The sequence below is a fragment of the Colobus angolensis genome, unplaced genomic scaffold, assembly GCF_000951035.1.
Source record: "Colobus angolensis palliatus isolate OR3802 unplaced genomic scaffold, Cang.pa_1.0 Scaffold304, whole genome shotgun sequence".
Lineage (NCBI taxonomy): Eukaryota > Metazoa > Chordata > Mammalia > Primates > Cercopithecidae > Colobus > Colobus angolensis.
The window spans coordinates 313333-331314 of record NW_012116311.1 but is presented as its reverse complement, the minus strand read 5'-3'; the positions used below and the strand labels follow the sequence as shown (position 1 = coordinate 331314).

At 37.8% G+C, this 17982-nt stretch overlaps 1 protein-coding gene and 1 long non-coding RNA gene across 2 annotated transcripts in view; both read right to left on the bottom strand.

Annotated features, from left to right (window-relative positions):
• SH3BGRL2 (SH3 domain binding glutamate-rich protein like 2) overlaps window positions 1-14816 on the bottom strand; it is a 287302-nt gene extending 272486 nt beyond the window's left edge. Inside the window, exon 1 of the mRNA XM_011950271.1 lies at window positions 14704-14816. Coding sequence (XP_011805661.1) covers window positions 14704-14715 — 12 coding nt within the window. The 5' untranslated portion in view covers window positions 14716-14816. The remainder of the gene's footprint in view (window positions 1-14703) is intronic.
• A 426-nt stretch (window positions 14817-15242) lies between these two features.
• On the bottom strand, window positions 15243-16607 carry LOC105517653. The gene is made up of 3 exons (XR_001002696.1): window positions 16500-16607; window positions 16267-16364; window positions 15243-15860 (listed from the first exon to the last, which is right to left on the bottom strand). It is a non-coding gene; the product is annotated as an uncharacterized LOC105517653 (long non-coding RNA).
• Between the last annotated feature and the right edge of the window lie 1375 nt (window positions 16608-17982).

Genomic DNA, 17982 nt, shown 5'->3' with positions numbered 1-17982 from the left:
GCATTCTAGTTAACTGAAGCCTGAACACAAGATCATTTCTTGTATTTATTATGTATTTGCATGCACATTGCAAGATCTTAAGAAATTCACTAAGTAGTCATAACCTTTGCTTTCTAGGAATCTCGAATATGACATTAGAAGAACAGCATTTTCATGATCACCCCAGTGTAAACCTGACACTCCCCATCATTATTAACATTCCTTCAGATAATGTCTGAATTTCCTTCCACTTTCATTGTGGGTATTGGGAAGGCAAAGAGTAGAAAACAACAACTTAGGGAATGCACAAACATGGAATTGGGATTTGCAAACCATATTCAGGAAGAGACAGCTTTGACTAGAGCAATAGTTTTAGTGATTTCATGGTTTTTAATTTTTTTAAGGCCTCTGTTTAGATGTTTCAGGATTCTTTGAACTTCCCACTGGCACATGGGGAGTGGGCATCAAGTGGATGCGGCTGTGATGTTTTTAGACACTACAATGAACTGAATGTTTATATTTTCCCCCAGACTCATATGTTCAAATCCTAACTCCAAATGTGATGGTATTAGGAGGTGAGCCTTTGGAAAGTAATTAGATCATGAGGGTGGAGCCCTCATGAATGGGACTAGTGCCCTAAAGTAACCCCAATTACCTCTCTGGCTCTCTTTCTGCCATGTGAGGATACAATGAGAAGTCAGCTGTCTGCAACCTAGAAGAGGCCCCTCACCAGAACCCAACCTTACTGGTGCACTGTGTTAGTCTATTTTTGCATTTCTACAAAGAAATACCTGAGGCTAGGTGATTTAAAAAGAAAAGTTTAATTGGCTCACAGTTCTGCAGGCTGTACAGGATGCATGGTGCTGGCATCTGCTTCTGGTAAGGAACTCAGGATGCTTACAATCACGGCAGAAGGCAAAGAGGGAGCCAGTGTTATCACGTGTGAGAATGAGAGCAAGAGAGGGAGAAGGCGGAGGTCCCAGGTTCTTTTAAACAACCAGATCTCACATGAACTGAGGGAGAACTCATTAGCACCAACTGAGGGAATGGTGCTAAACCATTCCTGAGGGTTTCGCCTCCATGATCCGATCACCTCCAACTAGGCCCCACTTCCAACATTGGGAATCCCAGTTCAACATAGATCTGGAGGGGACAAACTTTCAAACCATCTCATACCCTGACCTTGGGCTTCCAGCCTCCAGACTATAAGAAACAGATATCTATTGTTTATAAGCCACCAATCTATGGTGCCCTGTTATAGCAGCCTGAACTGGCTAATACAGATGCTATTTTTTCCATGTTCCAGGTTTCTTGCTCACCATCCTCATAATTTGGCACCTTCTTTTCTAGTTATAGATATATTAACAGCATTTACTAGGAGGCTATCAACTTAGGGCCTGTGATTTTAAAGTGACCTTGAATATGTTTTCTCTTATCTAGAAGGATCTCTATAGTGAGTTGTTTCAGATATGTGGGCTCTACAGCCAGAATGATGGATTCAAATACTGCCCTGCCACTTACTTGCTCTATGACTTTGAGTAAGTTAAATAACCTTCTATGCCTTAGTTTTTTCATCAGCAAAATGAAGTTAATATTAGAATCTCCCTCATAAGCTTGTTATGAGAATTAATGCACTAATACAGGAATTGGCAAATTTTTTTGTAAAGAACCAGATACTAAATAGTTTAGGCCTCGTGGACTATGTTGTCTCTGTTGCATCTACTCAAGTATGCCCTTGTATTAAATAGAATGGAAGCAGCCATAGAAAATACCTGAATGACTTGGTGTGGCTATATTCCAATAAAATCTTACTTGCAAAAACAGTCAGTGGGCTGAATTTGGTCTGCAGGATGTAGTTTGCCAATCCCTAGAATACTTGTGCACCAATACTTAGGCCCATTGTAAGAACTCCAAAAATATTAGGTTTTTTTTAATCATCGTGGCCATTTTCATCATCATCATCATATACTCATATACTCATTCAACAAAGGATAATAAATCCTATGTGCTAATTTTACTGTGTAGTTCTCAGTGTTGTTCAGACTTTGGTACTTCTATACATTTCCTACACTCAGGGGTAAGGTACTCAAACCTTCCACTAAACTTCCTCTACCGACAGAAGGAGTAAAACTTCATCCCATGGTTCTGGGCCTTGCAATAGCCCTAAATGCGGAACATGCTTTTCAAGTGTCAGATTTTATTTTAAAAATCCATGTAGTGTTTGTGTTATACTCTATAGTATATTTCTGTTTCCTTTAATACAAAAAATGATGACTGAAACCATTCATCATTGAGTACAACTGACCATGTTTACCAAGCATCTTCTGGTTTTCCATCCCATGTATATTTATACAAATTTGAGAAATGAGGCCTATGATAACAGGAACTTAAGCTTTGAGGTTGGCAATCTGCTTAGCATTTAATAACCTTGATATTCTATGTAGGTATTAGATCTTTCTTAAACACAAAGAAAGGGAATAAAATTAGGCAACATAGACACCAAAAAGTTCACTGAAAAATTTAGGGAACTCCATTCATTGTCTTTCACTTGGCAGGTGACAAAGTATGTGTCTGGGCTCCTGCAGCTCTGATCTTACCCTCATGGCTCCGGAGTGTTGATGATATACAGGAAATCAGCATGTGTCCATTAAGTAGTATAAAAAATAAAATTATAAAAAAATATGAAAGAGAATGTGTGTGAAAGAGACTATGAGCTGAAGCACATAAAATTTTCAATATTTGACCATTTGTGGCAGTTTCTATGGTTCAACCTAATACTTCTCCAAAGCTTGTTAACCAGCAATGGGCATAGCACTGGTTTTTAAGTGAAATATTACCACTATAGGTCATAGTAAGAATAATACTTTCGGGCTGGGCACGGTGGCTCACGCCTGTAATCCCAGCACTTTGGGAGGCTAAGGCAGGTGCATCAGGAGGTCAAGAGATCAAGACCATCCTGGCCAACATCGTGAAACCCCATCTCTACTAAAAACAAAAATTAGTTGGGCATGGTGGTGCACGCCTGTAGTCCCAGCTACTTGGGAAGCTGAGTTAGGAGAATTGCTTGAACTGGAAGCACAGGTTGCAGTGAGCTGAGATTGCACCACTGCACTCCATCCAGCCTGGCAACAGAGATTCTGTCTCAAAAAAAAAAAAAAAAAGAATAGCACGTTCAGACTCTGTTTAAAAAGTGCCCCCAGAAGACAGAATGTGGAAATAGAAAGCAAAAGTTAGTGGGTAATGCTGAAAACAATCAGAACATTTTATTTTTAGTAGCCTAAGGGTGTGAATTGTGATCAAGGTTCATAGTCAGAATAGATATAGTTTCAGACATTTTTGAGAAATGATCCTTGTGGGTGCTTCTTGATCCAGCAGGTGATAAGAAATAAAACATCAGGACCAAAAGAATTAGCCTTGAGCATTGCATGAAAACACTTGGAAAGATGAAGTCCCCTGTGTTCTTCATGGCCATAAGCAAAGTGCATTTATTCAACCATTTTATCAGTGTGAGGTGGAGAGAAGCAGATGCTGTTTCACTCTTCCACTGTTTTAATCAGTTGCCAGACAATACTCTGAAGACGTATGACAAATTTCTGTTAGCATCACCATTTCCCTTAGTTAGCCAGCTTAGCACCCACAGCAGACTTTTCAGACTCTTATATTCTAACCAAGATACATTCTTTCCTAAAGCTCATTTAAATTCCAGTTCTTATCTCAAATCTTAAGTTTTATATAGGAGTGAATAAACTGGTGATGAAACCACACAGATAGAGAAAGTAACCAAACTCAATAGCACCATTGACATATGAAGAGTGTAAGTATGAAATACGCATGAAATTTTGCAACGTAGGGTACATTAGCCCTATATGAGTCTTCAGATATTAAATTCCCAGGTCTAGATCTGGAGAAATAGAAGCTTAGAGTGAGAATTTGGGTAATCAAGGAGGAAAGCAGAGCGTTTCTAAGCACATGTGAGTGTTTCTACCTGTGGATTGGCACATTTTATGTAGCCTTGGAGTTTAGATTTGCTGCCTTCATTCTGTCTTAGATTGTATGACTTGAAGCTTCAACTGACAAGGCAGGGGGAGAAAAACAAAACAGTTAAACCAGTTTCAGAAGAATATATGAAAAACTACTCAACATTTTCTGATGGAAACAACTGTCAACTTGACAAGAAACTTGGCCTCCCACTATATCAAAAATTTGATCCAAATGGAAAACATTTTCTAATTAAAATTCCTAAACATACACAGAAGTTAAAAAGGATAGTTTTAAAAACCCACCTATATTCAATTTTCAAAATGTTTCCCTTCTTGCTTTATCTACCCCTTTGATTGCTGAAGTATTTTAAAGCAAATCGCAGTTGACGTCATTTTACTGCCATCCATAGTTGGGTCTGCATTTCTTAAAAACTAAGGATATTTTCTTTTATAACTATATTGCCACTTGGGCAAAATTTAAAATGATAATTTATCACGAAAAAATGTGTACTGACTGTTTATCTTCCTCCTCATTGCATAAATGCATGTAATAGGAGAGAAAGAAAAATAAGGGTGAGAAAGCAAAGTGAAGCCAGGAATAAAAGTATTGAATATCAGTGTGTACAGAAGGTCCCATTCTAATCTTAAACCCAGTCGCTTGCTTCACGGGGACCAAGGCAGGAGGGAAACTCTGGCAGTCACAAGATTCAGTGTTTGTGAAGGGGGCTAGCATCATTTCTCTGGAGAACATAGCTTTTCCTGTCTGTAAGGCGTGTGAGGAATTTCTCCTGGATGTCTTCATGAAGAAGACGGTATGAGATTTATTGGACAATACACTTTACAAAATCCCCACAATAAATACAAAAGAAGTTTTGTGCCGCTGCTTGTTAGAGTGTCCTCATTGCACACCAAGGTCTAATGCTGAATCCAGCTGAGTAAAAGTTGTCTGACAAGGGGCCAGAGCCGTGTGTCATGTCCGCCTTGTGGCTGCTATCCCAAGGTGCAGCAGAAAGCCCATTCATTTCAAATAAACTTTTAATCTCCCTCTCAGACTCCCAGTGTCCCAATTCCCCCATTAATAATACAGCCCTAATTTTAAAAACTTGAATCCAGCTGTTACTACTTTTAAATGCTGTTATCCATTGCAAGTCAGTGTGATACCAAATGTGTCTTCCACGTTCATTCATCATTTGTGAATTTGGCCCAGCCACTGGGTTTTTTCCCCGTGTTGTTCAGGAGGGTTGCGAATGCCAAAAGCAATCAATCTATGAAGCAAATCAATGTGAACAGCCATTGGGGGAAGAGCTAACCCTGCAGCTATCTGCTACTTTTTTTTTTGAAATAGAAGCTGAGCTTGTCTTTGGATCTAATGACTAGAATACCCATGCACTAAAGGGACTGTCTCCCTTCAGCTTTTAGAAAATTCTCATACTCTGGGCCAGCTTAGCCGATGGTTTCCAAGCTGCAGGAACAGCTTGAGGCTGAGGGTGGTGGTCCTGCTCCGTCAGTTGTGGAAACCAGGTGGCTCCCGGCATCCTCGGCTCTCTCACCTCCATGCTGCTGCTGTTGCATTGATCCTGGACTAGCGCTCTGACTCCTGAACACTCTACCACCTACCGGCGACATCTCTAAGGATGGTGCAAAATGCAATTTATTTGTGCCCTTGGTGTATGTAACATAGCTCATCATGCTTTTAAAGATCTCCTCCTGGCTTCTGCTAACAGCCTTTGCTTGCTTCCTGCAGTTCCGTTCAACACACAGCTAAACAAACCTGCTTGACGTTGCCATCTCTCAGGAGTCCAACCAGAAAATACACTGAAATCATATACTTAGGTGAGATGACATCAAGGAACAATGAGAAAAAACAACTCAATAACTAGGGAAAAAAATTTGAGTACACAAATATTTTCTTGTCAAACTTTAAAAAGAGAAAGAAAACAAAAATATTTTTAGAAATTTGAACATACCCACAGTGGTAAAATATGTCCTGCTCCCACATTGCATATTTTCCTGGGTATAACATTCCTATTTTAAAATCGTAGCAACAGATCCAAGAAACAAATGTCTTTGAAAATTCCATTTCATGGAAGTGTCACTGTATGCATTTAAACTTTTTTCCTACTGAAAATTATTGCAAACAGCATGAAAAATGTCAACACAGGAAACAGAGTAAAAGTAATGGATGATCTTAAAAAAACAGAGGGATAAAAATGTCCGTGAAATACTATGCTCAAATGACTAATGTTAATATTTAAGTTAAATTATTCCCTGTAGGCAAGAAAATAAGATGTCCACAGAGTAATACATAAAATAATAGTGGCAGGGGAAATAAAGTTAGAAAAGTCAGTAATATATCCAGATCATTCTAGAAAGCTAGCAGAGAGACTATCCAACAAAAAAAAAATAAAATTTGTTAATATTGCAAAAGAACAGAAAATTTCAGATTACTGTTGATTTTTCCACTATACCAAAAACATCGTTAGATGTTTTATGTTGCTTTTGGCCTATAATATCCAGATTATCTATTCTATTTCCTGTATCACTTTGCAGATGTCTTGCTTTTAATTCTGTCACTCTCTCCAATGTATATGCTCATTCACTTATTTTTAGATTTCTATGTAAAATTAAACAGTATTCGTTCATTTTCCTAAATACAGTCTTTTCTTTGGAATCTTTACTGTTAAAAAGTCTAGATGTTGAATCCGACTTTCCTGTTTTCCCGTAGACATTTGCTTTCCTAGATTCCAAAATAGCAAGTATTTCAAACGTACCTCAGCATTACTCCATTTTAATTGAAGGCTTCCTGTTAGAATTATGTTCAGCACTCTGGGAGTTACAGTACATTGAAGAAAGTCACAATTAAATAAACAAAATAAAAATAAACTGGAGGGTAATATGTAGATATTTGTCTGCAGGAGATGAAGTCCTAGCTCCATGTTAAAGAACAGGAAGGATTTAAGTGTAGAGAAAAGGGGAGGCTGTTTCTATGTACCGGGCTATGTCACTGCTTATAGTTGCTTACAGCCAATTCCCATATTAATCTCCTTATATCTTTGTATGTATATCCTAATAGTCCTGTTTTTCTGGAGAACCCTAACTAATACAGAGAGTAAGCTGTTTATCATTATCAGAAGGGCCTTACAATGACATAGCCTGACACATAGAAAGGGTGTTATGTATACCACTTAGCCGCAGAAGGGAAACCTGGACACTAGAGGGATGTCTGGCAGAGAGAGGGATAGAAATAGCCTTTCTTCGCTTATGATCAATGATCATAAAAGCCATACTGCTGACAAAGTCCAATGCCAGCTCTAGAAGCTGTTGTATCCAACCTGCCCTCTTTAGTTCCACTGGGGGAAAGCATGGTCATTTACTCACTAAATACACCCCAAACCACACCAGAAAAAATAGGACCCTGAGGTCAGGGCACACGATGAGCCACTCCAGGGGAGCCCTGAGCATGATTACAGTGTTTGGTAATGAAATGTTCCACACTACTCTAGATGTTACATTGCATATTGACTACCCAACTCTCAACACACAGAGAGCCCTTCTGGAACTCATCAGCATCTCCATCTACCATTGCTGAGTCTTTTTCATTCTAATTAAGGGTTTCCAATCCTTAATTGCCCAAATCTCTCTGGGGGAGTCTCAATACACAAATCACAGATTGATTTGTTTGTAGTGGGACAAAATTACTGTTTTCCCCATAGTTTTAAATTCTCCTCTAAAGACCTGTAAGAACCTATGATTGAGGTCATTCTTTATATAAAGTAGTAGTGTATTACAAGAGGGAAGATTCTGAACAACCCAATCCATCTGTAGACTCACCATAGGTACAGGATACCAAGGTTTACAACCAGGCTCCAAGAGTGGAATAAAGAGAGGAATGAAGATTAGAGAAAAGCCTTTGATTTTCTACTCAATATTCTAAGAAGTGAGGGTGAACATTCACTCTTTCATTAAAATCAAGCCCAGATCCTTCATATTTTTGTCAGTAACCATAGAGTATACGAATATTCTGGAAAGTCAGTTGTTCCAAGGGCACTTTCTAGATCCTCTTGGCCAGAAAACTGTCTTCCTTAAACCCAGAACCATGACTTCCACTGCTTAATCAACAATAAATAATTGCCTCCATTCTGGCAGAGCTAGAAGTCTGTAGAACTGACTGTCATACAGAAAAACCTTTATCATTTTTTCTGCAGTTTTTCCAGCGATCCAAGGACATTTGCATTCTCAGTTACAATGAGTAGCAAGGCATGGGGCATCATTTTAAATTCTGGGCATCATTCTAGAAATATAGGAATTAGGAATAATCTTCTGTGGAAGGATGTCTAAGTGTTGCAGGGGTTATTTGGACATCAGTGACATAGCCTGGTACATACTTCTAGTTGAAATAGTTAAGAAATCATATACTAGCTTCCATTGAGTTGATCCAGCTAGGTCCTAATTTTCATATCCAACCATTTTGAGAGGTAGCAATTCTTTAGAAAAAGATTGGTTCCAAGTGTCAGAAATGACAACTCATGTCAATCTGTGTGCTAACTTCCATCAGAATACCTCTTGTTTTAGTATTAGGTATGTTTGAGTTGCACACAATTGTCATCTGACTCAGTTATCCTAATGATTTTTCATTCATTTTTTTCTTCTCTCTCTTTTAATAGTCAACTGATTAAAACAAGATGAACACAGAGCCTCCCAGAAATGACTATCTCCAGGTGCACTCTCTGACTTCTGCTTTGCCTTATCATCTAACAATCCCTCTGACTCAGACTGTCTCCCACCAAGGCTGGAGTTTGGTTGCCTGTTTCTACTGTGTGATCAAGACATTGGACGTGCTCAGATCCCAAGGGCCTTTCGCTGCCCTAGACACTCCTATCTAATCAGTATGAAAAATGTCCAATGTAGTAAATGCCACTTTAATTATAAGCTTGCTTCAACTGGATTAGAATCAAAATAAGCATGCTTAAGAAAAAAATTAGATCTGAAAAGCAAAATTAACCAAAGAGCTTCAGGGACAGAAGTCCATTTCTATTTCATGATTAAGTGATTTTCTTCTGTAATTCTCATTTTAATATTCTCATTTCCACCATAAACCTACACCATCATCCAATCCCATGCATTTTAACTCAAGTACTTTTATTCTTTTTACTTGCCTTTCTGGTATGACTTCAGGTATACTGCCTTTCTCCACTTCAGGGCACCCCTAGTTTTGGATGCAGATGCTAAGCATTAAAGCTGTAACAGTAGAGGTTAGTTAGCCATGGGAACAGTGACTTTAGAGTTAGACTTGGTTTAAAATTCTGGCTCCAACACTTGTTAGCAGTGTAATCTTTCACGCCATATTTACCCCTCTAAGCTTCAATTTCCTAACCATAGAATACTAAGAAATAATAGTTATTTTGCAGGGTAATTTTAAAGACAAATCAACCAATGTTGTCACTGCCTTTGGCAAGAGGCTTGGCGAATGCAGTATACCACCTGACAAATGCTACTTGTTGATATGGGTAGGAAGATGCTCACCAGATCCATGTGTAAATCTGGAATCAGGAAGACTCAAGCTCAGACACCATCTCTAGCACTTGAGTTGTGAGACTCTGGGCAAGTCACTTAATCTCTCTTTGTTTTGCTGGCTCTTTTGCAAAATGGAGATAAAAACACCTGTCTCACAGGTGTCATTTCGGGGTGCTGTGTTGATTAATACAAGCTTCTTTCAAAAGTTAAGACTCAGCGGTATTTGTTTATAATGAATAAAGTGACCACTACCCACCTTTGAAATACCCTGCTAATGAGAAAGAAAACATGATCATCATCTTATAAAACTTTCCAACAGCAGGTATTCTTGTTCTGTCCTCATGGCCATAAATAATACCTTCTATTCAATTTGTCCAAATTGTTCCCTACCAGACTTCCGACTCCAGGCCAGGATCTCTGGCACTAAAACAGGCAGAGTAATGAACAAAGTGTCCTCTGCTTTTTATGCATTCTACAGATTCGGAGTATAGTAGAAGGGCAACCAGTGCAGTTGAGCCTAGATCAAGGATGATAAGAGACTCCAAGAAACCACAGTGGTCTATTGTTGATAATGTTGAAAAACCAGATACCTCAGTTGTTCTAAAAATAGGGTTATTTTTTCTAAGCAGATATAAAAATACCATTTAGAGGCCGGGTGTGGTGGCTCACGCCTGTAATTCCAGCACTTTGGGAGGCTGAGGCAGGCGGATCAGGAGGTCAAGAGATCGAGACCATCCTGGCTAACACAGTGAAACCCCATCTCTACTAAAAAAATACAAAAGAATTAGCTGGGCGTGGTCGTGGGCGCCTGTAGTCCCAGCTACTCGGGACGTTGAGGCAGGAGAATGGCGTGAACCTGGGAGGTGGAGCTAGCAGTGAGCCGAGATCGCACCACTGCACTCCAGTCTGGGCTACGGAGTGAGACTCTGTCTCAAAAAAAAAAAAAAAAAAATCTAGAAACCAGCTATATCATAGCAAGATATATAAAAGACAGAGTGTGATGGTTAATTTTACATGTCAATTTGACTGACACATTAAAGGACGCCCAGATAGCTGGTAAAACATTATTTCTGGGTGTGTCTGTGAGGATGTTTCTGAAAGAGAATGGCATTTGAATCAGTGGACTGAGGTAAAGAAGAGCTGCCTTCGTCAATGTGGGCAGCATCATCTAATCTGTTGAAGACCTAAACAGCACAAAAAGGCAGAGGAGGAGCGAATTTTCTCTCTCTCCCCCTCTCCATGATCTGGGACACCCATCTTCTGCTCTGAAATACTGGAGTTCTTGGCCTTCTGACTCTGGGACTTATGCCACCAGCTCCTATTGTTTCACAGGCCTTTGGACCCAACCTGAATTACAGTCTGAATTCGTAGTTCTCCATCTTGCAGATGGCATATGATGGGACTTCTTGGCTTCCATAATCATGTGAGTCAGTTCCCATATTAATCTCTTTATATCTTTATATGTATATCCTACTGGTTCTGTTTCTCTGGAGAACCCTAACTAATACAGAGAGTGAGATGTTTATCATTAGCAAAAAGGCCTTGTGACAGGTATACTATTGTCCCTAATGATTTGCTGCTACTCTCTGTGAGAAGACTATACTTCTCCACCCCACTGACGGCAGGTTTGGTCACATGACTTGATTTGGCAAGTGAAATATGAGCAGTATGCCACTTGCAAACAGAATCTTTGAGAGCCACTGGTAATTCTTTGCTCTTAGACATTTCTTCAAAAGATCTTCTCTAATGATTTCCTTATGCAGGGCAGAAGTCCCTGTTGGACTTGACTGGACTCTTCTTGAAAAGGTTGCAAAGATAAGCTAGTAGTACGCTTAGCATTTCACTTTACAATGTGGGAGCACGGCATCCTCAACTTTGGTTTTCAGTCAACACAAACTTACACACATACACACACACACACACACACCCTCATACATATTTATATTTATATGTTCTAGGCTGTTGAGTAAATTCCCTGTCTTTTGTTATCTTGTGTGAGATAATTTAACTTCTTAATGCAGTTGGAAAATGTGGTGCAAATGATACTGTCGTAAATGAAAGAACTTCATCAACCTCCAATTAGAAGTTGAATAACTATGTGAACAGCATAATAAAATAGCCTATTTTAGTAATCTACAACAGAAATTAGTTCAGGGAAGACTTTATTGAAAGGATAAGACTAACAAGCCCTAATTAAATGCATTTTAAAAATATTTCCTTCATTTCCGGACCAACACTGTCCAATAGAACTTCCCACAATGGTGGAAGGATTCTACATGTGTGCTATCTGATATGGTAGCTACTAGCCACATGTGGAGTACTTGAAACATGGCTAGTATGGCTCTGAAGATGAATTTTAAATTAATTTACATGAAATTAGTTTACATTTAGATTTATATAGCCCCACATACGACTAGTAGCTACTGAATTAGACAGTGCACCCTAGAGCCTGCATTGAAAGAGTATCTTTTCCTAATAACTGAAGTGTTCTTTATGTTACTATATTTAGAACTAAGAAGCTTATATGTATGTATATGTATAAGCTTATATCCATATCCATATAGACTTCTTAATTGTACGCACACACATACACACACACACACACGCACACCCATGCCTATATCTTTCTAGTTATCTATTTATGCAAGTACCAGACAACCTTGCCCTTTTTTGTTTAGGCAACCATAGTATGCCATTGCAGAGCCAAAAAAGTATTTCCTGTTTTGTTCCAGACTTCCAGGGAGTACGGGTACTCCCATTGGAGATCTAATCTAGCTTTAGGGAAAAAATCTTACAGAAAAGTATTTCCTCAAGACGAAATTTGCAAAAATGTAGTACCACATTTTAGAATCATAAGTCAAAGATGTTCTTATTCAATCCATCCTTTGATCTAGAAAGAACTATTCCCAAATTATCCTGACAACTTACAATACTATATTAATAAATCTCTATAATTTAGTTCCTCATCTTTTTACTAGAAATTAGTTCTTCAAATGACCAGATTTTAGTTGCCCCTAATCCTTATATTGAAAATGAACTATATTTTTATTTCACTGTATAATTAAAGGAGTTTATGTACCTCATTTTAAAGGAACACCACTGCAAAGGTATGATGTTCTGAAATCTGTTGTGATTATAAGAACATGAGATTTGGAAAATACTTTAGGTTGTGAAGATGTAATTATTTGGGAAGCCTGGAAAGCTGGAGGCAGGTCTACTATCAGGGACATTTAGACACTGATGGTCTTTACTATGTGTGGATATGACCTTCCCGGTGGACTTTCTCAGGAAGCAGAGACCAGGGAAATCCTCGTTAGTCAGGCCATATTGGTCCTGCCTCAGAGAGGTTTCTTTTTCCTTGGCTGACTAAGACATGTAATCTATTCTTAATGTGGGTGTGGTGTGTTCTTTTTCACTTCATTATAGAGCATCAGAAAGACCTAATTTTACTTCCTAGTGTCAGTATGAGAATTAATTCATCTATAGGATTTAGTATAGCAACTAATATCATGCCATCAATAAATAACTACTGATTTTTTAATTGAGTTTTAAAACTAAAATGTAATTTTAACTAGAGAACAGAAACACTTCTAAGAAGCATATGGTCTTTTGGAATAAAGTAAAGGACTATTCATTAGAAAAAGACAAAGCTATACCAAGCATACTGACAACAAAGCCATCCCCAAAAGTAAGATTTTAGTTTTCTATTAAAAAGTAGAATATAATGGAATGACTCAGTTCAAGATCAAGCTCCCTTCTATGGATAAGGTAGGCACTAACAGCATTGACCTTTATTAATATGAGAAAAGGAAATTAATGAATATAAAGCAGGAAAGCTGAGACACTCTGAGGTTTCCACGAACTGCTTATGATTGCTCACATGCCAGACTCTGGAATATTTCCCATATTTCATCTCTAGTTTCCCTCGGCCCAGCTGAGTGTAATTAATAAAGCTCTAAGCACCTGCAAGAAGCTCCCAGAAGCTACAGAGAAGGTAACCTTTTCTGTAGGCTAGTGGCAGAGAATGCTAGTTATCAAGTCTTACCTCCATAAAGGAAGTAATGCCGTCAGTAGGATTAGTCTCAAATAGTCATTGTGACATCTTTCACTTGGATTTTTCTCAACTCAGAAACCAGGTTTTGAAAATGTTAGTACACTTTCAGAAACAAACCTGAAGAAGATAGTGACATTTTCCAAAGTAGTCGACCAGCATCATAACCTCGCTTAAGTAATGAAGAATTCAGACTTGTAGCAGAAGAATATTAAATGTGGGAGCATCTATTTTTACAATGTTTAATGTAAAATGTCTATCAATCTTATATTGATTATGTCTAATGTTAAATACAATACATCAAGATTATTTCTCAAAATGTAAATAGAGCAGGAATCAGAAAGAGTGGATTTATCAGGATTATGTTTTATATTTGTCATGCCTTTATTCCCCAGGAAAAAATATAAAACTCTCTGCAGCTAAAGTGTCTACTTGACTGCCTGATGATGATTAACATTTAAGAATTTGCTCTGGGGGAAATAAGGTGGAAATTTAAATAGTGTTGCAATTTGCCATTAGTGCTGTCTTTCACTGTCTATTTCCAAATGAGGACACAAGTAAAACATAGTGGGGAAATCGCATGGACTATATAATATTCAGTACAACCCTCTTCCTCTCATTGATTCTGTAGGTACATGCTGGTTTAACTGCATAGATGATTTTGTTTTTAAGCTTTAGTCTTTAAAGAAACTTTAAATCTTCCTTATTTAGCAGATATTCCTATAGTCTTTGGATGCAAAGTATCTACATATACATGTAGACACAGAGATATATTTTATATTCATCAAACAGAATATCAATTCATTCCAAGTTGCAGAGTCACATCCTCTAAGAAAGCATTGACTGTCCTGATTGCTGATAATATACATCCCTCCTCCCTTGATGGATTATACCATCTAGTCCCTTTACTTTTGAACCCCAGCAAAGGGTCTACTATCCTATGAGATGAATCTAATTAAATTTTAGGGCATACTCAAGTGCTAGAAATAAACAAAAGTAAGACAAGAGCTCACATATAATAACAATAGTAATCCCCACAGCAGTCATTTAAATTAATGTTTGTAATCAAGCAACGTAAACACCATAATACAAAAGCAGAACTAAAATCAGCATTCCACCCTATAAAACAGAGGGTGAGGGAGAGTGCTGGTAGTATTGACAAAGATACTTTTACTTTACCCATGTAAACATCAGACTGTCTTGTTCTCCCTAGGCTTGCTTTTCATTCTTTGGTATGACAGTTCTGATTCTTCAGCCTCCCCATGAAGAAAAGAAAAATTCTCTTGAAGCTGAACTAAATTCATCAGCAAATGAAATTATATTCATTTGATAAAATGCTAAATGGAAAAGGCAGGTTTATTTTAAGCCGTCAACAGGCTGTTTTAGTTAATCATGCACAGTGCAGAAGACAGGAGTTTGGTTGCTAAGAAAATGTTTGGCATGTTTCCATGAGATCCATGTGACATGAAATGCATCTGTTCATTTCAATAGTGAAATAGAAAAAAATAAAATAAACAGTGCAGGGTATATTTGGTGAGTCACTGTGGAACACAAGGCCAAAATAACTTCTGTGTTGTCAGTTTATTCTATACAATCTTATTTTGTTATGACGTTAGCCTTTTCTTATAATTCAAAAAAATTTAATAGTGATTTTTTTTAGAAAATTAATACATATTCATTGTAGATAAATCAGAAAATACAAAATAGGAAAATTAAAATCTGCCGTAACACACACAAATACCAATATCTATATTGGTATGTGCATAGGAGGGGCTTAATATTTATTTGCTAAATGAATTAATATACATTTTACTTATAAATATGCGATCATACTGTAATACTTTTATAACCTGCTTTCTAAATTAAAAGACATCATGAACATTTTTTCTGTGTTATTAAGTATTCTTCTTTAGCATAATTGTAATAGTTTTCATTATTATGGGACCAGTAAGTTATCTGGAACTCCTGCAAAATTTCTTCAGTAGCCAGGAACTGAATGCAAGCATCTTCCCAGTAAGACTGATACTGTGGTGCTGATACGATGAAATCTGAATATGTTCAACATTTTTTTGCTGGGATGTCATACATATTCTCTGATTACTGAGCTAGTAAATGGAATCTCAGCTGTCCTGATTGTGTGTAATTCCATCATTTCTACCACCAGATAGAGACCATCACTGCTTACACAGATAACATGCCATTCACATCCATGTGTACTAATGTGAGAGAGAATGGCCAAAGATAGCAATGAGCTTGACACACCCTTGCACGCTATTGTGCTCCTCAGAGTGAAGTAAGAATGACTACTGACTTGTACAACATCTTCAAGGTTTCTGCTGTGAACAAAGAGGCCAAACAGGAGAGTATTAAGTCACAACATGGAAGAATATGTTGATTAATGAAGCTCTTACATAGTCCGAAACGCTGAGAAGTTCAACGCACACACAGAAAACGAGAAGCAGAGAAACATAGTTGGTATCTCCTAAGAACTCTAAGAACTCACTTAACTCCACAGTCTTCACTAAGGACAAGGTGGAAAATAAGAAAATTTAAGGTCAGAACAATGATGGAGGGCAAACACAAGATTCTTGAAGATTCAATAAAATCATTAGCTAGCTGAGCAAGAACCAGCCTGCTGAGAAGAAGAATCTGCGTATCAGCAGAAAAGCTGGAGAAGTCTGCAGGATCATCATCACAAGCTGTTATCAAGGAGCTGAAGACATATCAAGAGAAATGACTTACCAGGGGCAGAGCTCCTCTGTCACAAAGTGCCTCATCTGAAGCCACTATTAAAGCGGGTGATCATATTGACCAGAAAGAAAGCACATTTCACAGACCTGCTGCAAAGTTTAAATATGTGACTAAGTCAGTTCAGTGGCAGTTTAAAACACATTTAAACATAAATTAAGCTGTAGATAAATAGACCAGAAAATGTGTAATAGCTCAAACAAAATAGAAGTTTATTTATTGCTCACTTAACAGTTGGAGGCAGGTGTTTCCTGGTTGGTGGACGTTTCTTCTCCACTTAGCAACTCAGGGACACAAACTCATTTTGCCTTCTCTTCGTTGAGGCTTCATATTCATCATCCACCTCCAGTCAGTGAAAGGAAAATGAGGGCTTGGAGGTGGCACACCTCCTTCTTTAAAGCTTTGTCCCAGAAATGGTATTCATTACTAGAACTCAGTCATATGATCTAACTGCAGGAAGGCTGGGATATGTAGTCCAATTGTGTACTCAAGAACAGAAAATGGTTTGGTATGGAGGGGAGAAATAACAACCATTATCTGAGGTTGCTTAAATTTGGTCATATTTTAAATACTTTAGTACACTCCAGCAGTGCTGTAAATAAGCAAACACTGAAATCCGGCACCCGGATTCTGATTGCCACCAACTTCGTGTAATTTTTTTAAGGTATATAAAATTCATGTGTCGATGAATAAAGATCCATTTTAAATTGATACTATAAAAAGCAAGTGGAATTTCTGGGTCAAATGTCCATACAGAATTCTATGGCTTTTCATTAAGTCATATCTAATTGACCTTGAGAAATTGTTCAATTTACATTCTTACCTGCAGTAGGTGAGAGTAGTTGCCTTCTGTGCGGTCATCCACCTCACTGTTAACACTGTATACAGCATTCACATTTTAAAGTTTTTCAGAGGCACATTATGATATGATAACTGAGAGCACCCACCCTAGAGCCATACTGCCTGGATCCGAATTCCACCTTGTCCTTGTTCTTGCTGAGACCTTTCTGTGTCTCAGTTTTCTTATCAGCAAAATAGGGTAATAATAGTACCTACTTCATTAGGTAATATTCATCTTTGTGAGGATTAAATGAGTTAATATGTAAAATGTCTTGAATAGCACCTGATGCATAATGTCTAATGTCCTGTGTTTTGCTGTTATCATTTTTAATCTGTCATACATCTTATAAGCATCTGATGCATAATAAATCTTATGTTTTTTCTGTTATCATTTTTAATCTGTCTTAAATGTTACAAACATTTTCTTCTGCATATTGCTTGCCTTTTGGCTTTATTTATAAAGCATTGCTTTCCATACAGACTTTAAAATGTTTTTATGCAGTAAACAATATCTAGACTTTCCTTTATAGCTTTTGTACTTCCAATTATATCTTATAAAGGTCTATCTCTCCCTCTTTTTTCAAGTCATTCATGTCACGTATATGTTTTTTAAATTTTTTCTTACTGTCTTAGTCTGTTGGTATTGCTATAAAGGAATATGGGAGGCTGGGTAATGTATAACAAAAAGAGGTTTATTTGACTCATGGTTCTGGAGGCTGTACAAGAAGCAGGGCACCAGCATCCGCTTCTGGTGAGGGCCTCAAGGAACTTCTACTCATGGTGAAAGATAGACAGGAGCAGGCATCACATAACAAGTGAAAGGAAGAGCTGGGGGAGAGAAAGGTCCCAGGCTCTTTTTAACAATCAATT